General features: G+C 46.9%; 1 protein-coding gene across 6 annotated transcripts in view; it reads right to left on the bottom strand.

Moving 5' to 3' along the window:
* DIAPH2 (diaphanous related formin 2) overlaps positions 1–26,836 on the bottom strand; it is a 1,634,550-nt gene that overhangs the window by 239,691 nt on the left and 1,368,023 nt on the right. For 2 of the 6 annotated variants that reach the window (XM_073589847.1, XM_073589845.1), the window contains exon 27: positions 9,612–9,707. In XM_073589847.1, coding sequence (XP_073445948.1) covers positions 9,612–9,707 — 96 coding nt within the window. Of the gene's footprint in view, positions 1–2,019; positions 2,409–4,576; positions 4,771–9,611; positions 9,708–26,836 lie in introns of those variants that run through there. The other 4 variants (XM_073589842.1, XM_073589844.1, XM_073589841.1 and 1 more) reach the window with 4 other exon arrangements.

Raw genomic sequence — 26,836 nt, 5'->3', positions numbered from 1 at the left:
AGAAAGGGGAGTCAAGGTACAAGCCAGTGAGTCATAAGCCGGGACGGTAACTTGGTATCAGAGACAGAAAAATAGGAAGCGGGATTCAGAGTTCAAGCCAAGTCATACACTGTAGGAAAACAACCAAACGTACACAAAGTCAGGGATAGGGAACGGGTCAGACACGAATACGGGAAACCAGAAGTAGAAGGATCACTAGGGTATACGGGTCATTTGCTCTAGCCTGGAAGCATGAACTATCACTGACCTCACCTGCAGGCCTCAGTGAATTGAAATAGCAAAAACAAATCCAAACCAAGGCAAAGGGGATTATCCCCCGTATGACCAGTCCAGGGAGAGAATAGCAGAAAACAAACCTCGGACTGGATCATGACATACGCTATTTACACTGTGCACAGGTGCTATCACCACCATATACACGATATATCGGGGTGCAGAGTAAACAGTAGGGTGCACTGGGCAGGTTTGCATTCAGTAAAGTGCTGTACTGGCCGGTCTTAAAGTGTCTTCAATGTCCACTAGTCCCTCATCGCATAAGAAGACACCAGGATTATAAATGGCAGATGGAGCCTGGTGAAGAGCCCGGGTATAGATCGCATATGAAGTGTATCAATCACAGAGGCCAGAATATGTTCAGTGGCCACACAGTTATTGGCTACTTGCACATATCCAGGATGGTGACCCACCAGTACAGATGTGGTTCCAGCCCCAACACCAGTGGAACAAGCTTACCGCTCGGACTGGATTTGGATTTTAGAGGGACTGGGAGAAGAGCATTAAAGGCTGTGGGCGTCCCAGCAGGAGGCTTTAGGCCCCATTACATTTAGCGATGCACCAGCGATCCCGACCACGATATGACCTGGTCAGGATTGCTGGTGCATCGCTAAATGGTCGCTAGTGAGCTGCCAAACAGGCAGATTTCACTAGCGACGCAGCAATGCTCGGCGGTCGTTACTCACCTGCCAGACGCGGCGAGGGTGACGTCTTCTGCCCACGTCCATGCCTTGCTCGTCGGCGCCAGCAAGAAGCCGACGACGACAAATGGACCAGGCTGATCTCGCGCGATCAGCGATAGCCAGCAGTGGGGGGGGGGCGGTCAGAGGTGAGTATCACATGTAGCGATATCGCTAGCAATATCGCTGCGTCACAAAATCGATGATGCTTTAGCGATATCGCTATGTGTAACAGGCCCTTTACTTGACATTGCTCTTTAAGGTATGGAGGCGCAGACATGGCACACTGTTTAGACATGACCCTACAGAGGGGTTGTAGGCTGGTGATGGATGCGGCCCCCCATAATCACACAGTACAGAATCATTATGGTAATTGCAGACACACAAGAACATGTTCATCCAGCATCAAGTCTTCCCCGAGTTTTGGCTGCAGATGTGATTGATGAGCTCCATTCATTCCCTCCAGAATGAAGCAGCTATCACTCATGGCTAATATCCACCAGAAATCTCTGCCATAACTCATTGTCACACCAGCAGATTCTCATTGCTTACTGGTGGAGCACACCTTATTACTGCGGATAGATCAGGGGTTGTCAGCGAGGCTTCTGGGAATGATTACCGGAAGAGATGGAGCAACTTCATATGGCTTCACCAAATCTGCTCCATCTGCAGTGATTACTTTTCAGCTGGTGGGGGTCTCATTTCTAGTACCACCAACGATCAGCTGATCGAATGTGCAGGAAATGGCACAGTGCCCTACATCAGATCGTGGCCGTGAGCAGTACTGCAAGTGGCTCCTGCACAAGTAGATGGGAAAGAGCTTGCACAGATGTCACAGTGCATAAATACAACATTGACGTCACAGTACATAAATACAACCGTACATAGACGTCACAACAAATGAATAAAACTGTACACAGATGTCACAGCGAATAAATCTATAATAATTAATGCGCTAAGCAGCTTCCGTCGAGTTGTAACGCAGCTTCTGTCCGGTTGTAACTTGGTGACGTCACATCCAGGCCTCTTCTGCCCCCCGCACACCCCCCGACACGATATACCTTCCTAACACACACCTTCCTCACCATGCGAGCCGTCACTACACACCTCTTGCCATGTGTGAGATTGGGGACCTCCGGAGTGAACCCTCAGGACCGCAACGACGAACCTCCCTCGGGCGAGCTGAACCAGGTGGCCCACCCCCTATACGGGGAGCGTTAGGGGCAGACCCAAGGGAGACTATCGGTGCGGAAGCTGATACCTGGGAACAGCCGGGTAAGTAAGCAGGCAGGGAAATACAGGCGTCCAGATGAGAGATGATGACGGCCACTGGGATGGCTGCTGAGACTGCGGGAATGGTGGTGGATGGCAGACGAGACTGGCAAAGGCGGGAGGCAGGAACCGGTACAGGACAAGACACAGGAGCAGGAGGACGGAAGCAGGAACGGACTGGATCTAGGAGGGAACACAGGAAAGTCACAAACAGGAAGAACAGCGGAGGCCACGGAGAGGTAGACAGCGCAGGAACGAAGAGGAACGCAGGAGCGCGTGGACCCGATACCACAAATGATAGGCAGTGAGCATAGGGTGAGACTGCCTGATATAGGACATGCTAGAGAACTTCTGGGTCAGAGTGCAGCTGAACCATGGGACCAGGAGATAGGACGCCAGGTCTAGGGGGCGTATCTAGCAGTACGCCTGTGTGAAGGAGCAGGAGTCGGCCGCAGGAAGGATGATTGACAGGTGTCAGCAAAGGGGGTGGAGCGAGAGGAGCGGACACGCCAGAGAGGCCCAGACGGCGTGGAGGCACGGGAGGCGGCGGGGACCGAAGCCGCCGCAAGCGGTGGAGCATCGGCAGATGGAGAGACCCGGGCAGAGGTAGCAGAAAAAGCGGCGGTTGAGACAGCCACCGCAGACGCCACAGAGCGGACCAGAGCCGGGGAGGTGAACGTGCCAGGCAGAAAGGTAATCCTGTAGGGACTGGAGCAGAAGGCTTGATGTTCTTCGGTTGAACGGCAGACAGACATTCGGCTTGACACGACTGTCCCCAACGCAGGATGTCCCCAGAGCGCCAATCCAAAACAAGCTCATGAGTTCTTAACCAGGGCAGGCCCAAGAGGATGGTGTGAGATAACGAAGGCAGAACATAAAAGACTATCCTCTCTTGGTGTAAGGCTCCAATCTGCAGTTCCACTTCTTCAGTGACCTGAGTGACGGACATCCGCAGGGGTCGACCGTCGACCGAAGCAATCTGCCGAGGAGTCTCCAGGGATCGGACAGGGATCCGAAGTCTTTTAACCGCCTCAAACTGAATAAAATTGCCGGCAGCACCTGAATCAATGTAGGCCCAGTCAGAGGATCGATTGGAGCCTACGTGCAAAAGAACGGAAAGAATCAGGGGTAGAGAGGAATCACAATCACCTAGGGAGGCCTCTCTTACCTGACCTAGGCGGAGGCGTTTCCCGGGCGTATAGGACATGAACGGAGGAAGTGGGATGCACTCCCACAATAGAAACAGAGCCCCTGATCAATCCTCTCTCTCCGACTCTCCTCCACCAGCTTGAGACGATCCACTTGCATGGGTTCCGGTGCAGAAGCCGCCGAGGACATCACTGAGCGGGAGCGAGGTGGACTTCGAGCGACTGGCAGGACGCAAGGCCTCCTCTCTCTAGCAGCCTCTCGGGATCGCTCCTGAAAGCGGAGGTCGATACGGGTGGCCAAGGAGATGAAATCCTCCAAGGAGGCTGGAGTATCTCGTCCCGCCAGCTCGTCTTTGATTCGGCCAGAGAGCCCCCGCCAAAAAGCTCCTACCAAGGCCTCGTTATTCCACCCCAGTTCAGAGGATAGGGTGCGAAAGCGTATGGTGTACTGGCCTACCGAGAGCGTGCCCTGTTGGAGATTAAACAACGCTTCGGTAGTGGAGAACAAACGTCCCGGTTCATCAAACACCTTCCGAAAGGTGTCAAAAAATTGGAGAGTTGGGATACAATGGGGTCGTCTCGCTCCCAGAGAGAATTTACACAAGCTAGAGCCTCCCCCTCCAAATGAGATACAACAAAGACCACCTTAGCCTGATCCGTAGGGTACTGCAGGGAAGACAGCTCGAAGTGGAGCAGGCATTGGTTTAGGAACCCTCTGAATAATTTGGGATCCCCATTATACCGTGGAGATCTTGCCAAACGGGGTGAGGGGTGGGGGGTTACCGCCTGGACCGGAGCAGAGGCTGCGGACTGGAGGGCCAGGAGATGGTTATCCACTGAGGCCATATAATTTAAAATATGGGCCTGAGTGTCGCGCTGCTGAGCGAGCTCCTGCTGGAGACCCGCCATTTGGGAAGCGCTGGTGGGATCTGAGGACTGAAGGGAGGACAGACGAGACTCCATAGACTTGAGGAAGGACATTATCCTCGTCTGATTCTCTCGCAGGAACAGGAGTTCCTTTTGGGTCGGGGTACCAGCGGGGTCCATGGCCTGACTATACTGTGAGATTGGGGACCTCCGGAGTGAACCCTCAGGACCGCGATGACGAACCTCCCTCGGGCGAGCTGAACGAGGTGGACCACCCCCTATACAGGGAGCGTTAGGGGCAGACCCAAGGGAGACTTTCGGCGTGGAAGCTGATACCTGGGAACAGCCGGGTAAGTAAGCAGGCAGGGAAATAAAGGCGACCAGATGAGAGATGACGACGGCCACAGGGATGGCTGCTGAGACTGCGGGAATGGTGGTGGACGGCAGACGAGACTGGCAAAGGTGGGAGGCAGGAACCGGTACAGGACAAGACACAGGAGCAGGAGGACGGAAGCAGGAACGGACTGGATCTAGGAGGGAACACAGGAAAGTCACAAACAGGAAGAACAGCGGAGGCCACGGAGAGGTAGACAGCGCAGGAACGAAGAGGAATGCAGGAGCGCGTGGACCCGATACCACAAATGATAGGCAGTGAGCATAGGGTGAGACTGCCTGATATAGGACATGCTAGAGAACTTCCGGGTCAGAGTGCAGCTGAACCATGGGACGAGGAGATAGGACGCCAGGTCTAGGGGGCGTATCTAGCACTACGCCTGTGTGAAGGAGCAGGAGCTGGCCGCAGGAAGGATGATTGACAGATGCCAGCAGAGGGGGCGGAGCGAGAGGAGCGGACGCGCCGGAGAGGCCCAGATGGCGTGGAGGCGCGAGAGGAGCGGACGCGCCGGAGAGGCCCAGATGGCGTGGAGGCACGGGAGGCGGCGGGGACCGAAGGCGCCGCAAGGGGGGGGAGCCGCGGCATTGGCAGATGGAGAGACCCAGGCAGAGGTAGCAGAGACAGCGGCGGTTGAGACAGCGGCCGCAGGCACCGAAGAGCGGACCAGAGCCGGGGAGGTGAGCGTGCCAGGCGCCGGGGAGGAGGTGAGCGTGACACCTTGTTAACCCTCAACACACACTCCTCCTCAACACACACACCTCCTCAACACACACTCCTCTCACCTTTCACCATCTGCACTCACGTCCCCCCCCTTTCACCCCACATACGACCCTTTCACTCCAACTCTCATACTCACGCCGTCATCGCCGCTGCTCGACGATCGCCGTCTGCATCGGCACGATCCACGACATCTTCCGCCGGCACCATCCTAGATCCAGACGTTGTCCACGCCGGCGACATGTTCTTGCGGCGACGCCATCTTGGATCAGCGAAATCCCGCGATACTCAAGATGGCGTCGGCGAAATCTCGCGAGATTTCGCCTATGCCATCTTGAGGATTGCGGGATTTTGCCGATCCAAGATGGCATCGCCGCAAGAACATGTCGCCGGCGTGGACGACGTCGGGATCCAAGATGGCGTCAGCGAAATCTCGCGAGATTTCGCCGACGCCATCTTGGATCCCGCAGAATTTAGTCATTTACCTCACGCCGACTTGCTGTGCGGACGTGTTGCCTTGCTCCTCTGCCTGTTCACTGCCGGTGTCTAATTACAGGGCCAATTTGCCTCTACCACTTCATAACTACTGCTGGGCAATTACAGGGCCAATTTGCCTCTACCACTTCATAACTACTGCTGGGCAATTACAGGGTCAATTTTGCCTTGACTAGGAGGACGTTAAGCATAACTACAGGAGGACCCCAGTTTAAAGGCCCCGTCTCACTAAGCGATCTCGGTAGCGAGATCGCTGCTGACTGCTGAGTCACAACTTTTGTGACGTAACAGCGATCTCACCAGCGAGATCGCTGTGTGTGACAGCGATCAGCGAGCGGCCCCTCTGCCGGTATCGCTGATCGCTGGAAGAAACCTCTGGACATTTCTTTGGTCGCTGGTCTCCCGCTGGCCAGCACGCATCGCCAGCGATCAGGTGTAAAAAATAATAACAAAAATAAAAAATATAGTTATTCTCACCTTCCGACGTCCCATTCAGCCATCCTGCCTCTCTCCACGCTCCGGTCCCAGTGATCCTTTGCACGAATGACCGCGAGATGTCACGGTCTCGAGGGATAACAAAGTCTCGCGGTCATTCGTGCAAAGGATCACTGGAACCGGAGCGTGGAGAGAGGCAGGATGGCTGAACGGGACGTCGGAAGGTGAGAATAACTATATTTTTTATTTTGATTCTATTTTTTACAGCGATGGCAAGCGATGCCGGGCGCTCGGCATCGCTGTGCTGATCGCTGGTGAAGCTGTCTGTGTGACAGCTCACCAGCGATCACATAGCGACTTACCAGCGATCCTGACACCTTGATATCGGTGTCGGGATCGCTGGTAAGTCGCTTAGTGTGACGGGGCCTTAAGTCTTCTGCATAATTACACCAGTTAATAAGTCATTTATCTCTCGCCATTTATATGCCCTGTTTTTCTGTACCCCACTTCTATAAGAAGACTATAAGTATCTGTTTACACTACAATACTCCAGGACGCCTTCTTCACTGCCAGATAACTGCCAAATAGACTCCTTTACCTGTGCCAACTTGAGTCATACCAAAAAGTATGCCAATACCAGTGAAAGGAAAGCAGCTTTAGCACTACGTCAAAAACAACGCCGTGCTAATGAGACTCCTGAGGAAAAACAGCACCGCCTTGGCAAGAGTAAGGCTTATAAACGCCGTCGTCTCACACACGAATCAACTAACTCTAAATCCATTAGATTGGCTGAAGAAGCCTCTGCACGCCGTCACCGCCGACAACAGACGGCTTCTTCCTCATCATTATTAGTAGACTCACAACAGGATGCTTCCACATCAGCATGTGGAACAAGTTACTACCACACTTCTTCCTATATGCCGTTCACTGACATAACTAATCAGCAATCTGTTTCTGCCCTATCAATACCACCATTAGTCAATACCGACACACAGTTTCTTCACATACAAGCTGCAACAGTTAGACCGCAGAAAGTGCAACCAAGACAAATATACGTTGGTCTCAAAACTAGGCACAACCCCCCGTTTGGACATGCACTTCTACTACAACCTCACATTTTCACTAATGATGAAAATAGTATTACTGAACACAGCTGTGGTGACATGACCCATGTATGTGAGCATTGCCAAGCTTTGCATTTTTTAGCAGAGATACCTTCTGATAACAACTTTACGCTCTGCTGTCAGAAGGGTAAAGTCCATGTACCCATACTACAATATCCTGATGTCTTTACACGTTTGCTGAAAGGGCAAAGTGAATTTAGCAAAAATTTCATGGATAATAGTCAAAGTATTAACAGTTCCTTTGCTTTTGCCTCCATGGGTGCAAATATTTGACCACCTCCTGGATATGGCCCATACTGTTTCCGCATACATGGCCAGATCTATCATAGAACTGGAACACTATATCCCTCAGATGAGCAACAACGCGCATTTGCCCAACTTTACATTCTTTCCTCTTTTAACAGGGCTGGGTTTTTGGGAACAGCTAAAGAGATAGGCGGGATGGCTGTTCACCACATCTCCTTCTCAAGGTGTGCTGCTCACAGTGCCACACAACACATGGTCAACGCTACATCACTATCCTCCCGATGCGATAGCATCGGGCCTTAATCTAGTATAACCATAAATAGACCTCACAGCGAATAAATATAACCGTACTCAGACGTCACAGTGCATAAATACAACCGTACATAGACGTCACAGTGCATAAATATAACTGTACGTAGACGTCACAGCGAATGAATATAGCCATACACAGATGTCACAGTGCATAAATATAACCATTGTAAGGAGGCTAATGGCCGTGTAATCAATGGGAGGTATGTGTCGCAGAGATGGCTGCTCCCTGTGATGCAACCCGGAGTATTTTGGCTTTAGTGCACGGGAGCACTAAGATGTCGTTTAATGCACCTGGATCTGGGTTGCGGGGGTAGCTATGAGATATGGGAGGGTCTGGCTACCCACATACTTCACCTCTGGGTGAGGGTGCTCACTGTACCCTTTTTACCGACAGGACCTGCAGGTGGTTGAAGACTTGCAGTGATGACATGATCATGTGACCATGTATCTCACCTGTGGGTGTGGTTACAGCCTACCTAATGGAGGTGTGTTTGGCACATGGCAGTTAGTGTTTGGGAGTCTGCCAGTGTGGACAGATTTCCATATGTCCAGTTTGGACACTACAGAGTGGTCTGTGTCTTGGGAGGGAAAAAGCCTTCCTGTGTGTGGCTCCAGACCAAGCCTGCATGCATTGCACAGCCGGTGTGCTCACAGGCTTGAAATAGAGCAGAGCTCCGCTATGGACATTCAGGTTTTGTCTGCCTGATGTAAGGATTGTTTACCTTTTGTTGGTGTTTTGGTGGTTTATGAAGCAAATAAACCCACATGGACTTTCAAGATAACTTCAAACCTCACTGAGCTTGAGCTGTTTGCCAAGGAAGAATGGGCAAGATTTTCCATCTCTCGATGTACAAAACTGATAGAGACATACCCCAAGTGACTTGCAGCTGTAATCGCAGCAAAAGGTGGCGCAACAATGTATTAAGTTAAAGGGGCCGAATAATATTGCACGCCCCACTTTTCAGTTTTTGAATTTCAGCAAAAATTTAAAATAACCAATAAATTTCGTTCAAATTCACAATTGTGTCCCACTTGTTGTTGATTCTTCACGAAAAATTTACATTTGGTATCTTTATGTTTTGAAGCATGATATGTGGGAAAAGGTAGAAAAGTTCCATCAGGCCGAATACTTTCACAAGGCACTGTAACAGTACACGTACATCATGATTCATACATATAACTGTATGAAGACGTCACAGTACATAACTATAACTGTGCTCAGGCGTCATAGTGCATAAATGTAACCGCGCATAGATATAACTGTACACAGACGTCAGTACAAAGACATGACCAAACACAGACGTCATACTGTAGTACAAAGATATAACCGTACACAGAAGTCATGGTACATAACTATAACCATACAGACATCATAGTACAGAGATATAACTGTACACAGACACACGATACATAAATATTACCGTGGAGCAGAAGCAGTGGCGGCCCCTTCAGCACTAAATATCCACATGCGCCCTGCTCAGTTCCGTACTGGTCTGTACGATGCAGAGTTTTGCACCTTTCCTAACATGCTCAGTGGGGGTGCACCATCACAGTCACTGGGACCACCCACGTGCTCCCATCTGAGCAAACAGTCACACAGCATCGCTGCCAGACCGACGGGACAATGCCGGTGTCAGACCTCACTTACCATTGACTTTCGGAGTTCGTTTTCTGCGGTCTCTGAACGCTGCGCCTGACTGTAAGGCCTCGAGCAGACTATCCATAACTCCTGTCTCATCGCCCTCTGTGAATGGGGAAAAGACAAAGTGAAATTAATCTCAACGCAATTAAACTTGGACAATAAAAGTCAGTAAATAGTCACATTTTCATAAAAGCCTGGAATTAAAGCCATACATCAGCAGTAACGTTCTGAGCACTGTCAGTCTGCCTTCGACCACACACCGCGCTTATTTATGAGACGCCATTAAACAGAACTCACTTTTTATCCCGCTGATTTCCCAATATAACGGCCTCGTCTACCTTAATATTAACGATGTGTTGGGGGTTCATAGAAACAAAACTAATAAGCCGTGGCTGATTCTCCCTCTAAGTGTCCCCTGAAGAAGCCCCTGACCCAGAAATCATCACCTAAATTAGCTAAATCAATCTTGATCTACCATAGGACGAACTTCTCGCCAGTTAACGTTAAAAACATGTCAGGGGCAGGGCAGAAGCGCCGCTCTGAGGGAATATTCCACTTTACTTTATCTCTGTACCCAGAACTCTCCTAATGGTGAATTCCCTTATGGTCAGAATGCTGCAGATTCTTTTAGCGGAAAAAAGCAAGAAATCAGCAGCGACTGATCCTGCGCTTTGCATTGCAAAATACGTACAGACACAAGAAGTAGAATACGCCAGACGATCCGTAAAATAAATCGCTGCACAATCCGCAGCTCTGGTCCATTTACGCAGCAGATGTTTGCCGTAACGTGGGAATGGCTGTTAGGTGAGTGTCATTCGCAAATCTCTGATTTAGTTTGAAGCAGATTTTCTTCTACCAATTTGCAGCTGGAAATCAACAACAATTGCACAACTGTGCGTGGGAATTGACCCGAGGGAAGATTTACTGACAATGGCAGAAGGGATTTATCATTACTTGGAAGGGCTGCTGGGAGACATGAAAAGTTATGTTGATATTTACTAAATATCTTATTAATAACATAATTATAAAATCTGCAACATTGTCTCGTTAACACATCCCCTCCTCTTCCTCTCCTGTAAATGCCATTTCCACATTGACTCTGACAGAGGTGAAGTTCATCCCCCACCCTATGATAAACGGCATGAAGGGGGCTATCAGTCCTGCTCAGGTTCTGTTATACTATGATGGAGAAGGGGGCTGTCAGTCCTGCTCAGGTTCTGAGCTCAGCCCTCTTCTCTCTGTTATACTATGATGGAGAAGGGGGCTGTCAGTCCTGCTCAGGTCCTGAGCTCAGCCCTCTTCTCTCTGTTATACTATCTATGATGGAGAATGGGGCTGTCAGTCCTGCTCAGGTTCTGAGCTCAGCCCTCTTCTCTCTGTTATACTATCTATGATGGAGAAGGGGGCTGTCAGTCCTGCTCAGGTTCTGAGCTCAGCCCTCTTCTCTCTGTTATACTATCTATGATGGAGAAGGGGGCTGTCAGTCCTGACAGGTTCTGAGCTCAGCCCTCTTCTCTCTGTTATACTATTTATGATGGAGAAGGGGGCTGTCAGTCCTGCTCAGGTTCTGAGCTCAGCCCTCTTCTCTCTGTTATACTATCTATGATGGAGAAGGGGGCTGTCAGTCCTGCTCAGGTCCTGAGCTCAGCCCTCTTCTCTCTGTTATACTATCTATGATGGAGAAGGGGGCTGTCAGTCCTGCTCAGGTTCTGAGCTCAGCCCTCTTCTCTCTGTTATACTATCTATGATGGAGAAGGGGGCTGTCAGTCCTGCTCAGGTTCTGAGCTTAGCCCTCTTCTCTATGTTATACTATCTATGATGGAGAAGGAGGCTGTCAGTCCTGCTCGGGTTCTGAGCTGAGCTCTCTTCTCTCTGTCATACTAACTACTGTATGATGGAGAAGGGGGCTGTCAGTCCTGCTCAGGTTCTGAGCTCGGCCCTCTCTGTTATACTAACTATGATGGAGAAGGGGGCTGTCAGTCCTGCTCAGGTTCTGAGCTCAGCCCTCTTCTCTCTGTTATACTATCTATGATGGAGAAGGGGGCTGTCAGTCCTGCTCGGGTTCTGAGCTGAGCTCTCTTCTCTCTGTCATACTAACTACTGTATGATGGAGAAGGGGGCTGTCAGTCCTGCTCAGGTTCTGAGCTCAGCCCTTTTCTCTCTGTTATACTATCTATGATGGAGAAGGGGGCTGTCAGTCCTGCTCAGGTTCTGAGCTCAGCCCTCTTCTCTCTGTTATACTAACTATGATGGAGAAGGGGGCTTTCAGTCTTGCTCAGGTTCTGAGGTGCGCTCTCTTCTCTCTGTCATACTAACTATGATGGAGAAGGGGGCTGTCAGTCCTGCTCAGGTCCTGAGCTCGGCCCTCTTCTCTCTGTTATACTAACTATGATGGAGAAGGGGGCTGTCAGTCCTGCTCAGGTTCTGAGCTCAGCCCTCTTCTCTCTGTTATACTATCTATGATGGAGAAGGGGGCTGTCAGTCCTGCTCAGGTCCTGAGCTCGGCCCTCTTCTCTCTGTTATACTAACTATGATGGAGAAGGGGACCGGGTTAGGTAATTGCCTTGATCCTTTTTCCTATTCATTTTGACACAAGCAGCACACATCCCATACCCTGTAAGGACATGAAGGGGCTGGCTCAGTTCATTAGATAAGACATCCCCCTCTTCTCTTTTAGCATTTTCAGTGATAATGCGACTGACGCAGCCAATTTACTGAGTCTAATATGGCACATGGACATCGTAGAGAAACTTGGAACCGCCGATGTAAGTCAGAGAGAAGCGCTGCTCTGTAGGAGATGTGAGGCGTCCATCAGTCCTGTATGGCCACAAATTAATACTACATTACCCTCGCAAAGGTCACTGCACAAAAATATCTGATAGAATCAGGCAGTAAGAAAAGCCGCAGCCTCTTATTGACTGCTGAGAGGAGTTGCCAGGAGACGTCACACCTCAGATATAGATTATAGTGATAGGCAAAGCAGAACAGTAAAGTTCGGAGTCCTTACTAAACACTTACTGTCCGTGAACACAGACTTCTCCAGGAAGTCAGTTTTACAGTTCGGTGTCGGCCCCCCTGAACATCGGGTGTGTTCCACACTGTCATCTGCGTGACAGTGTGAGAAACACTGGTGGCTCTGATCGGCAGTAAGATCATTACTGCTTGTCAAAGAGCTGCAATTCAACTGACAGCTAGCAGCTGTGAACCAGCAGCAAAAAGTTTACCTTTGGTCACAGAGGCGTCGGGCTAATGTGAGTACTACTCCCATCAGAGTATGCCTGCTGATAACAGCAAAAGCAGGCGCTGCAGATGGGAGGATTCATAAGCCTGCGCTAAAAATAAGTTAAGAAAAATGACATGGGGTCTTATCTATTTTTGATAACCAGGATGACAAAAACTGACAGTTGCGGGCTGCAGCACTCAGCTTTATCATGGTTGTTTAACAAGAACCTCAGTGACCTGCAGTAACCTTGATAACATCACCACTAGTCACAGAAGCTGTGATTACAGCAGTTCATTCTCCAATGGTTTTTAGCCTGGACGGTCGCATCTTAGTACTGTCCAGGTTGAAAACCAATTATCGCAGACATGGGTTATGGTGTGAGACAGTATGTCAAACAGGTGAAGGATATGGTTGTTCTTTATTTTTGTTTTTATTTTACAGGAGACGATGACTTCAATGGAATGGGTGTTAGGAAAGTATTTTTTCTGTTTCTTATTTTCGGTGTTTTTTTTATAGTGGACTAGGGCTTCAATGGACTGGGCATTAGGTCAATATAACTGTTTATTATTTTTAAACACATTTGTAAAACCGTGCATATTTTTATTTCAAATAAAGGACTTTATTCTGGGTGTATGTTGATTTACAATCTGACTATGAGGTTAGAAAAGGATAGGTGTCTTAAAGATGCGTCTCCATTACTAATCCATGGGCTTGATGTCCCTGGAGGTGACATCAACTCCACAGATATGAACTCCACTTGCCACCGATACAGGTCAAGTGGGAAGCGCAGGGCAAAGTGCCAGAATTCTAATACATGCAAGGCTGCTATTTCTAGACTGGGGATGGTGGGGGGTGACAATATTCATGGCCATAACCAGCCTCAGAATACCAGCACGCAGCTGTCTGCTTTAGCTTGGCTGTTGTCAAAAATATGGGGATTTAACACCACTTTTTTCTATTATTTATTTAAATAATTAACAAAAAAAAGCATTCGTACCCCTCTATTGATAGTCAGCCATGATAAAAGTTGACAGCTGAGGGTTGCAGCACACAGATATCAGTTTTACCTGGCTGGTTATCAAAAATAGAGAGATCCCACATCATTTTTTTCTGACTTCCACGTCATTTTATAGCACAGGCACTGGCTGATGAATACTCCCTTCAGCGGCGCCTGCTCTCGCTGTTACTAACGGCAGCAGGTGTAGGCTGATGGGAGTAGTACTCTCTCATCAGACAACGCCTCTGTTACTGGAGGTAAACTTTTTAAGTCTGGTGACAGTTGCTGGCTTGAGCAGTCATCTGACAGCGTAGAAACTACAGCTCTCTGACCACCAGTAACAATCTTAAAGCCGATCAGAGACAGATCAAAGCATGGCAAACAATGGATGTTCTGGCCCCCCATTCATCTGCATGGGGTTCAGGTATTATTCTGGTACCTAAACCAAATTTTTTTGGTAAATTTTCGTCTGACCCAAAAAATCCAGGGGTTCGCCCATCAAACAATCAGCCAATCATCAGGATGAGGTCGGAAACGTCGTTGTAACCAGCTGATTTCTCTTCCTTCTTTATGAGCCAGTTTCAGAGGTGTTATAACTTGTGATTTTTACTCTAGATGACTGATAACAGATGTGAGATGAGGAGTAGATCTGTCTCACCACAATCAGCCTCACCACAATCAGCTTCACTCTGTTTCTACATAGCACAAAATACAATTTCCTGTGTAAATATGAGGCAAAGTCCTCCATTCCCGACCACACGCCTCATCATGGGGAATGGTTAAAGCCAGATTGGATATTGAAGAACGAAGGGAGAAGGAAAATCTGTCTTTGTACAATTGCTATAACCAGAATGATTACATCGGACAGCTTGACAAATGGCTATAGCTTGCCTTTCATAATTGGTCTATAGTCCATCACCAGGTCTCTCCATAAAGGTAATGGAAAGTTACAGACAATGAGTGGAGCTCATTCCCAGTATGGAGACAGACATCACAAACACAACCAACATCCGAAGATGAGCGCAAACAACACACTTCTTCGTAATTACAGCAAATTATAGTAGTTATCTTCTTGTACATAGAGGCAGTATTATAGTAGTTATAGTCTTGTACATAGAGGTAATTTTATAGTAGTTATATTCTTGTACATAGGGGCAGTATTATAGTAGTTATCTTCTTGTACATAGAGGCAGTATTATAGTAGTTATAGTCTTGTACATAGGAGCAGTATTATAGTAGTTATATTCTTGTACATAGGGGCAGTATTATCGTAGTTATATTATTGTATATAGGAGCAGTATTAGAGTAGTTATATTCTTGTACATAGGAGCAGTATTACAGTAGTTATATTCTTGTACATAGGAGCAGTATTAGAGTAGTTATATTCTTGTACATAAAAGGCAGTAATATAGTACTTATATTCTTGTACATTGGAGCAGTATTATAGTAGTTATATTCTTGTACATAAGGGGCAGTATTATAGTAGTTATATTCTTGTACATGGGGCAGTGTTATAGTAGTTATATTCTTGTACATAGGAGCAGTATTATAGTAGTTATATTCTTGTACATAGGAGCAGTATTATAGTAGTTATATTTTTGTACATAGGGGGCAGTATTATGGTTGTTATATTCTTGTACATTGGAGCAGTATTACAGTAGTTATATTATTATACATAGGAGCAGTATTATAGTAGTTATATTCTTGTACATAGGAGGCAGTATTATAGTAGTTATATTCTTGTACATAGGAGCAGTATTATAGTAGTTATATTCTTGTACATAGGGGGCAGTATTATAGTAGTTATATTCTTGTATATATGGGCAGTATTATAGTAGTTATATTCTTGTACATAGGAACAGTATTATAGTAGTTATATTCTTGTACATAGGGGCAGTATTATAGTAGTGATATTATTGTACATAGGAGCAGTATTATAGTAGTTATATTCTTGTACATAGGAGGCAGTATTATTGTAGTTATATTCTTGTACATAAGAGGCAGTATTATAGTAGTTATATTGTTGTACATAAGAGGCAGTATTATAATAGTTATATTCTTGTACATAGGAGGCAGTATTATAGTAGTTATATTCTTGTACATAGGAGGCAGTATTATAGTAGTTATATTCTGGTACATAGGAGCAGTATTAGAGTTGTTATATTCTTGTACATAGGGGCAGTATTATAGTAGTTATATTCTTGTACATAGGGGGCAGTATTATAGTAGTTATATTCTTGTACATAGGAGCAGAATTATAGTAGTTATATTCTTGTACATAGGGGGCAGTATTATAGTAGTTATATTCTTGTACATAAGAGGCAGTATTATAGTAGTTATATTCTTGTACATAAGAGGCAGTGTTATAGTAGTTATATTCTTGTACATAAGAGGCAGTATTATAGTAGTTATATTCTGTACATTGGAGCAGTATTATAGTAGTTATATTCTTGTACATAAGGGGCAGTATTATAGTAGTTATATTCTTGTACATAGGGGCAGTATTATAGTAGTTATATTCTTGTACATGGGGCAGTGTTATAGTAGTTATATTCTGGTACATAGGAGCAGTATTATGGTAGATATATTCTTGTACATAGGAGCAGTATTATGGTAGTTATATTTTTGTACATAGGGGCAGTATTATGGTAGTTATATTTTTGTACATTGGAGCAGTATTACAGTAGTTATATTCTTGTAAATAGGGAACAGTATTATAGTAAATATACTTTGGTACATAGGAGCAGTATTATAGTAGTTATAGTCTTGTACATAGAGGCAGTTTTATAGTGGTTATATTCTTGTACATAGGGGCAGTATTATAGTAGTTATCTTATTGTACATAGAGGCAGTATTATAGCAGTTATAGTCTTGTACATAGGAGCAGTATTATAGTAGTTATATTCTTGTACATAGGGGCAGTATAATAGTTTGTTATATTCTCGTACATAGGAGCAGTATTAGTGTAGTTATATTCTTGTACATAGGAGCAGTATTATAGTAGTTATATTCTTGCACATAGGAGCAGTATTAGAGTAGTTATATTCTTGTACATAGGAGCAGTATTAGAGTAGTTATATTCTTGTACATAGGAGCAGTATTATAGTAGTTATATTCTTGTACATAGGAGCAGAATTATAGTAGTTATATTCTTGTACATAGGGGGCAGTATTATAGTAGTTATATTCTTGTACATAGGAGCAGTATTATAGTAGTTATATTCTTGTACATAAGAGGCAGTATTATAGTAGTTATATTCTTGTACATAAGAGGCTGTATTATAGTAGTTATATTCTTGTACATTGTAGCAGTATTATAGTAGTTATATTCTTGTACATAAGGGGCAGTATTATAGTAGTTATATTCTTGTACATAGGAGGCAGTATTATAGTAGTTATAATCTTGTACATGGGGCAGTGTTATAGTAGTTATATTCTTGTACATAGGGGGCAGTATTATAGTAGTTATATTCTTGTATATAGGGGCAGTATTATAGTAGTTATATTCTTGTACATAGGTGCAATTTTTATTATAAACCAAACATAAATACAATTATAATAAAACAAAAATCATCCAGTATTACAAAACACAAACCACTTAGGTAATATATACACAGCACTACATAATCAGATCATATTCATAAATAAATTAAAGTATCCACACCTGGGGATGGAAAAAGAAAGTTAAGAAAAAAAAAAAAACTATCATATTTTTCTAACTGAATTTTACGTTTCTCCATAACGTTATGTTTCCTGGACTCCTTCCAACTTCCAGTGATTTTATCCACCAGAGTTCTGACATAACCTGATTGGCGGCAGCGGTGTGATCGAACAGCTCATTGTGCAGTGACACCCGGGTTCTCATGTGCCAGTGGTAATATTTGATGACACTGATTATAATATATATCGTCTCTCTGTTGATGTTACTAACAGTGGAGGGGACACCATAGATTATGTCGGGATACTTTAGGGTCCGCAGTCTGGGGATTTTTAGATTATTTGACACTTCCTCCCAGATCTTCCTCCCTCCCCAGCAATCACATATAAAGTGCTCCATAGTTTCCTCCTGCTGACAACCAAGGGGACAATTCCGATCAGAGACACACAGATGTTTCAGGTTCCCTCTGACAAAGAGCCGACTATGCAGTGAGAGCCAAGTGACATCAAACAGTTTAGGAGGTAGCCGTTTCCCGTTTAGGAACCTAAGGCTTTCCTGCAGGGTGGTGGTGACACAATCTCTCAGGGCCAGTGGAGAGTAGAAGAAAGTCCTACATACACGAGCATACAGGTCTCTTCTCGTACTGCTCTCAATGTCAGACTTCTCCAGTCCCCACCTCCTAACACACTTCAGACCATAGTCCAGATACTGGGGGAGGTGGTCACCTGTCCATCTCCTCCTCTTGAGACTGCCGCCTCGCACCCAAGATTCTGCAAAAGGCAATATCCAGTACCTGATACTATTTACCCACAGGGAGCTACTGTTTGAGTCCATATTCCCAAAATTCACCTTTAGAAACAAGGAGTCAAAGAAAACCCTTGGATTCAACATATCCAGCCCACCCTCTCTCCGCCGTAGGTACGTTATTCCCCTCTTTATTAGGTTCAACCTATTCCCCCACAAGAGCTGGAAGAACAGGCTGAAGAGCTTCGCTGAGAAAGATTCTGGCAAAGGGAAAGCGACAGAGACATACAAGAAAACGGGGACCAGGTACGTCTTCAACATTGTGACCCTTTCTCTGTAGGTCAGCCTCCAGTTCTTCCATCGCTGAACCTTTGCATTTCCGGTTTCCAATTTCTCCTCCCAATTTAGCATGGCATTATCATCCCTCCCAAATTTAACCCCTAGGATCTTAATATGGGTGGAGGCTTTGGAAAACTGCGGCAGATCAAATCTGGGCTCAGTATCTAATGTCCACAGAGCTTGGCTCTTTTCAAGGTTAACCAGAGACCCAGAGGCCTCTGAGTAGCTTCTGATGGACGCAGATAACATCTGCACCTCACGAGGATTGGAGATCACCAGCGTCACATCATCCGCATAGGCAACAACATTCAGAGGCGGGCAGTGGGGGACCGGCACCCCCTGAAAATCGCACTCCTGCAGTGACCTCAGAAACGGGTCTAGGGAAAAAACATACAGGAGCGGACTCATTGGGCAGCCCTGTCTCACCCCCGCCCCAACTCCAAAAGTGTCACCCTGCCAACCATTAATCAGAGGAAAGTTCACCGCCTCTCTGTACAACGTCTTCAGCCAATCCACAAATTGTCCCGGAATACCGTACTTTGACAAAGTGGCCCACAGATAGTCATAATCAACCCTGTCAAAGGCTTTAGCCTGGTCCAGACTAACAACATATCTCCCACACCGCAGAGCTTTACATCTCTCAAACATCTCCCGTATCGAGATGACTGCTCCAGAGATGTTCCGCCCTTTTACTGTGCCAAACTGAGTGCCTGCCAACAGTGCCGGGGACAAACAGACTAATCTAGAAAATAGGATCTTTGCCAGAATCTTCCTGTCCACATTCAAGAGGGCAATCGGCCTCCAGTTCTTGATGTCGCTCGGCTCTTTACCTTTAGACAGCAGAATTAACGAGGACACTCTCATGGATGGAGGCATCAGGTGATTTTCTAGACAATTTCTATACACATCCATGAGAATTGGAGCCAGAAGGTCTCTGAATTTCTTATAAAATTCTGCTGTTATACCATCTGGACCTGGTGCCTTCTTCAGATATAACTTATCAATAGCCTCCTTAACTTCCTCCACCGTTAATTCTGCTGTCAAAGGAGAAAAGTCCAGATCATTAGTATCAAGCACTGGAGTTGCCTCCAAGAATTGAGCCATCTTATCTTCATCCAAAACTTTCCTCTGAAACAAGTCAGCATAGTAAGATCTCACCACCTCCAGGATACCCTCCCGTGAATCCTGCAATACACCCTGGGAGTCGGTGAGACCCGTGACCATTTTTTTGGCCACCCTCTCCCTGCAATTCTCAAAGGGATCAGGGGCCCCTAAGGACCCATAATCCCGTTCAAGAACCAGGGAGGTATACCTGCTATACTGATACTGCTTTATCTCAGATTTCAGCCGGTCGATCTTCACTTTGTCATCCCCGCCCGCCGAATACAGTGACTCCAATTCTTTGCGCAGCTTTAGGTACTGGCTGTACTTATTCCTCCCTTTATTAACTGACAGTCTCTTTAAGAGGGATCTGATATCCTCCTTGACGTCCTCCCACCAGTCGGTCATGTTGTCATAGAAGTCAACCCTGTCTAGATGAAGCTGGATAAGGGAGTAAACACGGCTCTGAACATAGGCATCATCCAGGAGACTGGAATTGAGCTTCCACAACCCTCTACCAATGTCCGGACGGTTAGAGGAACCCAAAGAGAAGCACAAGGCGAGGTGATCAGAGTAAGGGACGACCTTCTCACTCAGGGCGCCGACAGCCTCAGTAGGACTGACAAAAGCAAAATCTATCCTACTGCTCCTGTTGGAACATGAATATGTGAATTTTGGCTGTCGCCCACCCTGCGTGAAAATGTCAGTCAGTCCTGCCTGCATTATGACGTTATGCAGGACCTTACCGTCCCTGGTCACTGCCCTGCCTGAGGAGCTGTCACCTGATGTCATTATGGCATTAAAGTCCCCCGCCATCACCACTGGAAGAGAAGTGAAGAGGTAAGGCTTGACGTCATTAAACAGCTGGATCCTGTCAGTCACTGTCTGTGGCCCATAGATGTTATTAAGTCGGAGTCGCCTCCCATGGATAGTGACTTCCAGGACCAGACATCTTCCCATGACCACCTCCGTCATCCTATGCACAGTCACATCATTGGTGTTAAACAGGACAGCGACCCCGGCGTAAGGCTCCACAGCCAGTGACCAGAAAGACGGACCGGACCGCCATTCCCTCTCAGCCTCTCTCATAAGCCCCAGAGATGTCAGTCGTGTCTCCTGCAGGAAGATGACATCTGTGTCCAGATATTTGAGATGTTCATACACCACGTCTCTAGTTCTCCTCAGCTTAATGCTATTCACATTGCTCGAGGTCACTGTCAATGAGAACCCCGCCATCACAACACAATATAGAAGGAGCAGAGTAACAGCCATCATCATGAGTCAGAGATGTTCTGTCCACCACTGGTGTCCATGTCAGACTCTACTTGAGGGTCCACAGATAAGGGCTTCCGCTTTGGCGGGGGATGGTCCTCTATGTCCCTGTCACACTCAGCATCAACTTTCCTCAACAAAGCTTGGAGGGATAGCTAATACTAGAGAAGAGAGAGAGAGGATTCAAAAAGATTTAAATAAACTGGAGAAGTGGGCAGCAACTAACAGAATGTTTTTTAACAGGGAGAAATGCAAAGTACTACATCTGGGCAATAAAAATGAAAAAAGCATATATAGAATGGGAGGAATAGGGCTAAGTGACAGCACATGTGAAAAAGACTTGGGTATACTAATAGATCACAGACTGAATATAAGTCAACAGTGTAATGCAGCAGCAAAAAAGGCAAATGCAATTCTAGGATGTATTAACAGAAGCATACAGTCTAGATCACGTGAAGTCATTATTTCCCTCTACTCCTCTTTGGTCAGACCTCATCTGGAATATTGTGTCCAGTTTTGGGCACCACATTTTAAAAAAGACATCAACAAACTGGAGCAAGTTCAGAAAAGAGCGACCAGAATGGTGACCGGTCTGCAAACCCTGTCTTATGAGGAAAGGTTGCAGGATTTGGGAATGTTTAGTTTGCAAAAGAGAAGACTGAGAGGAGACTTAATAGCTGTCTACAAATATCTTAAGGGCTGTCACATTGTAGAAGGATCAACTTTATTCTCATTTGCACGAGGAAAGACTAGAAGCAATGGGATGAAACTGAATGGGAGGAGACAAATTAGATATTAGAAAAAACTTTTTGACAGTTAGAGTGATCAATGAGTGGAACAGGCTGCCACGAGAAGTGGTGAGTTCTCCTTCAATGGAAGTCTTCAAACAGAGGCTGGACAGACATCTGACTGGGATGATTTAGCGAATCCTGCTTTGAGCAGGGGGTTGGACCAGATGGCCCAGGAGGTCCCTTCCAACTCTACGATTCTATGATTCTATGATTCCTCATAATCGTCACCATTGGAGTCAGATAAAACTCCATACTTGTTGGACACGTCCATCATTCCTGCAGAATTCTGAACCTTCTTACTAGTAGTCTGACCAGTGTCATATTCTGCCTCAGGTTTACGGGAGGATGTGTTCTTTTTCTTCCTTTTATTATTATTAAGGTTCCAGTCATCAGATACAGACAGCGATGCTGAAGGGGGGGTATCTGAGGCTGCTGGACCTGATGGACGACCTCCATGTTCCCCTCTGCACCCTGCTTCTCTGGTGCTGCCTGAGTGGATTCCTGGTGGGCATCTGAGTTGGTCAACATCTCTCCTGACATTAAATACTCCTCCTCATGTGTCCCTGCCACCACATCCTCATGAGCCTCTGCCCCTGCCATCACTAACTCATCAGGGAAGACTCTGCAGATGTTGTGCCAGGCGTCTGGACAGTCCCTGTGAGGGTGGCCCATCCTACCACAGAGGTTGCACCTGACATCCCGGCAGTCTGCAGCGACATGGTCGATTGCTCCACACAGACTGCACTTCACCACAGTACAGGCGTTAGCCAGATGACCTTTCCCACCACATTTGAAACACTTTCTGGGTTGCTCTTTCACACATCAGGTTTTCGCCTTCAGGCGCGATGCGGCGCTTTTGACAGAAACCGGATCCGGCGAAATGCAATGCCGGATCCGGTTTCCCCCCCATTGACTTGCATTTGCGCCGGATCGCGCCGGATGGCCATGCGTTTCATCCGGTTTTCGCCGGATCCGGCAATGTGTCCGGATCCGGCGTCTGGAAAAAACGTCTACTGTAACGTTTTTTGTCTCCGGCGAAAAAGCCGGACACGCCGGATCCGGCGCGTCCGGCTTTTTCACACAATGGAAGCCTATGAGCGCCGCAATGCGCCGGATCCGGCGAAAGCCGGATCCGGTGGCCGGATCCGGTTTTTTTGGTCTGAGCATGCTCAGTAGCCACAAGGGTCAATTTTAAAAACCGGATCCGGCGTAATCCGTCGAAAAACGGATAGAAAAACGGATGAACCGGATGAGACGGATCCGGTTTTGTCTGTCAAGAAAAAGACGGATCCGGCAGAAAACCGGATCCGTCACATCCGGTTTTACAAAACATTTGCCGGATCCGGCGTTCCGGCACGACGCCGGATCGCGCCTGACGCCGAAAACCTGGTGTGTGAAAGTAGCCTAAGTGGTCAGTGATGTTATTACATTGCCGCAATTTTACCAAGACCCGCCACCCCATTGTCCAGATACCATCCTCATCTCTGACCTTGGTGAGTGTCCAGAGACGAGGTCACAGTGTCTCCGGAGCCACACCTCGATGTCCTGTGGAGGAACGGCCTCATTCCAGAAGGTGATATTCACTGTGACAGTGTCTGGCCTGGAGATAGGAACCAACACAAACTTATTCCAGCCCTCGGCATCTCTAAACTTGGGGTAATTGGCCCAGAGTCTATCCAGGTCAGACATGAGCTTGAAGCTGACCTCGTAGCCCTGCCTGTCCTGAAGATTAGACACTGCCAGTATTTCATTTGCCACAAACCCCATCTGGCCACAGAGCAGCTCTCTCACCACATACCTGCGTTGTGGCAGATCCTCCTTGGCACCTATGTATTTAAACCGCACCACATTAATGCGTTTGAATGTCTGGCCGGTATACCTGGCGCTGGAAGTGAAGGATGGGGCGCCACGGCTCCAGGCATTCCTGGGGGGCACCTGCCGGGTCACACTGGGCTGACTGACAGGGAGAGGGCCTGCAGCAGGGGGGGCTGTCACACCTTGTGGACTAGATGGCAAAGTGGGATAGTCACACATATCATGCACGTTATCATGAGCAGCATCATTATCGTCAGACAGTGCGACGTCCATTACAGAGTGTGAAACCCCTCCAACCCCCGACCCCATGGGCACAGCATCACCAGCCACAGTCTGTGCTTCAGCCTCAGCCTCGGCCTCATCAGCACAAACAGTCTCAGAAATACTGTCCTGCTCCTGTGTGGGGCATTCTGGGACCTGTGGTGCCTCTGCTGGAGTCTGCAGTGTGTGCTCCTGTTCACACTCGGCTGCCTCAGCCTCATCAACACAAACAGTCTCACATACACTGTCCTGCTCCTGTGTGGGGCATTCTGGGACCTGTGGTGCCTCTGCTGGAGTCTGAAGTGTATGCTCCTGTTCACACTGAGCTGCCCGCTTCTGCAGCTGTTTTCCCTCCTGGAAGCAGAAGCGGGCAGCCTGTAACACTGGCCGTGTCCGCTGCTGGGGGGTCCCGTCCTGAACATCAGGGGTCCTGGCCTCTACAGCACAGTCCTGCTTATAGGAGGTGAACCGCTCGCGATTCCTGTAGGTCTCTGCCAGGGGCCCCATGCTCTCCAGCACAGATTCAGTGTCCTGCACAACACTCGCCAGCTGTACCCCCAGTGTGTTCAGTCTCAGGTCATAGGCATCATTACTGGCAGGATTAGTGGTCTTTAGGTTATAGATGAAGTCTACCTCCATTTGCAGTGCTTTTTTTTGCTGCTGTAAGGCTAGTTTCACACTAGCGTTTAAACAACGCGCGCACGGCGCCGCTAAGCCACGCCCCCTGCCAGCTCCCTGCCCGCCCCTTCCTGTTATCACCTCCTCCGAGCGCAGAGGGCTGCATGCGTTATACGCACCCTATCTTTAGCATAGGGTGCGCAGGCCGTGCGCAACTATGAATATGGCGCCGTGCGCGCCAAAATGCAACATGCTCCGTTCAGCGCGCACGGCGCACCTCCAAAAATGCGCAGCGCACGCTGTATTCATAGTTGCGCACGGCCTGCGCACCCTATGCTAAAGATAGGGTGCGCATAACACATGCAGCCCTCTGCGCTCGGAGGAGGCGATAACAGGAAGGGGCGGGCAGGGAGCCGGCAGGGGGCGTGGCTTAGCGGCGCCGTGCGCGCGTCGTTTAAATGCTAGTGTGAAACTAGCCTTACTCACCCAGTTTTCGGACAAGTCCCGGTATCTCATCCGCTAGCTGCAGCTCGGGTGCACGCGCCGGCTCCACAGGTTTAGTTTTGACCACGGTTACAGGGGTTTTGAAGACAGTCTTGTGCGGGTCCACCACAGATGGTTTTGTGGCCCCTTGGCTGGATGCAGGCTCCGCAGCACGTTTATCGCTGCCACCTGATTGCGACCGTGTGCGTCCTGACCGCGCCATACTGCCATGCTGCTGTAGGTTCTCCTGCATTGTCTGCCTTTCCAAAGAAGTCCGTCTCTGCCTGGAAGCAGCAGAGCTGATCTGCACAGCTGGGGCCGATCTCACCTGTGCACCTGGCAGGAGCTGCTTACTGACTGGGGAGCTACAATGCTTCACATTCAGCTGGTTTCCATCACTCACTGACACTTTTCCTTCTTGTTTCTTTGCTGGAACTGGAGAAGGTTTTCCTCCCAAAATTTTAGTCAAAGCCTTTTCCTCCTTCACTGAACTGCTGCAGCTTTGACTCGCTGCATTCACTGGACTCACAGTGGCTTTTGGATTAACATTCCCATTAGTAGAAGCCTGGGAGGCTTGTCCCAGTGTAGGCCGGGAAGCCTGGGCCTTGCCAGGGGAGCTTCCCCGCCCAGGGTGGCCCCTCCCTGGGCTTGCTCCAGACATCAGGAGAACCACTGACACACAACCTCACAGCTAGGAGGCAGTATTATAGTAGTTATATTCTTGTACAAAGGAACAGTATTATAATAGTTATATTCTTGTACATAGGAGCAGTATTATAGTAGTTATATTCTTGTACATAGGGGGCAGTATTATAGTAGTTATATTCTTGTACATAGGAGGCAGTATTATTGTAGTTATATTCTTGTACATAAGAGGCAGTATTATAGTAGTTATATTCTTGTACATTGGAGCAGTATTATAGTAGTTATATTCTTGTACATGGGGCAGTGTTATAGTAGTTATATTCTGGTACATACGAGCATTATTAGAGTAGTTATATTCTTGTACATAGGAGCAGTATTATAGTAGTTATATTCTTGTACATAGGGGGCAGTATTATAGTAGTTATATTCTTGTACATAGGAGCAGAATTATAGTAGTTATATTCTTGTACATAGGGGGCAGTATTATAGTAGTTATATTCTGGTACATAGGAGCAGTATTATAGTAGTTATATTCTTGTACATAGGAGCAGTATTATAGTAGTTATATTTTTGTACATGGGGGCAGTATTATGGTAGTTATATTCTTGTACATTGGAGCAGTATTACAGTAGTTATATTCTTGTAAATAGGGAACAGTATTATAATAAATATACTTTTGTACATAGGAGCAGTATTATAATAGTTATAGTCTTGTACATAGGGGCAGTATTATAGTAGTTATCTTATTGTACATAGAGGCAGTATTATAGCAGTTATAGTCTTGTACATAGGAGCAGTATTATAGTAGTCATATTCTTGTACATAGGGGCAGTATTATCGTAGTTATATTCTTGTACATAGGAGCAGTATTAGTGTAGTTATATTCTTGTACATAGGAGCAGTATTATCGTAGTTATATTCTTGTACATAGGAGCAGTATTAGAGTAGTTATATTCTTGTACATAGGAGCAGTATTAGAGTAGCTATATTCTTGTACATAGGAGCAGTATTATAGTAGTTATATTCTTGTAGATAGAGGGCAGTATTATAGTAGTTATATTCTTGTACATAGGAGCAGAATTATAGTAGTTATGTTCTTGTACATAGAGGGCAGTATTATAGTAGTTATATTTGTGTACATAGGAGCAGTATTATAGTAGTTATATTCTTGTACATAAGAGGCAGTAATATAGTACTAATATTCTTGTACATTGGAGCAGTATTATAGTAGTTATATTCTTGTACATAAGGGGCAGTATTATAGTAGTTATATTCTTGTACATAG

This window comes from Dendrobates tinctorius, unplaced genomic scaffold (genome assembly GCF_039654945.1).
Source record: "Dendrobates tinctorius isolate UK_male_01 unplaced genomic scaffold, ASM3965494v1 ptg000114l, whole genome shotgun sequence".
NCBI classification, from domain to species: Eukaryota; Metazoa; Chordata; class Amphibia; order Anura; family Dendrobatidae; genus Dendrobates; species Dendrobates tinctorius.
This window is presented reverse-complemented; position numbering and strand designations above follow the sequence as displayed.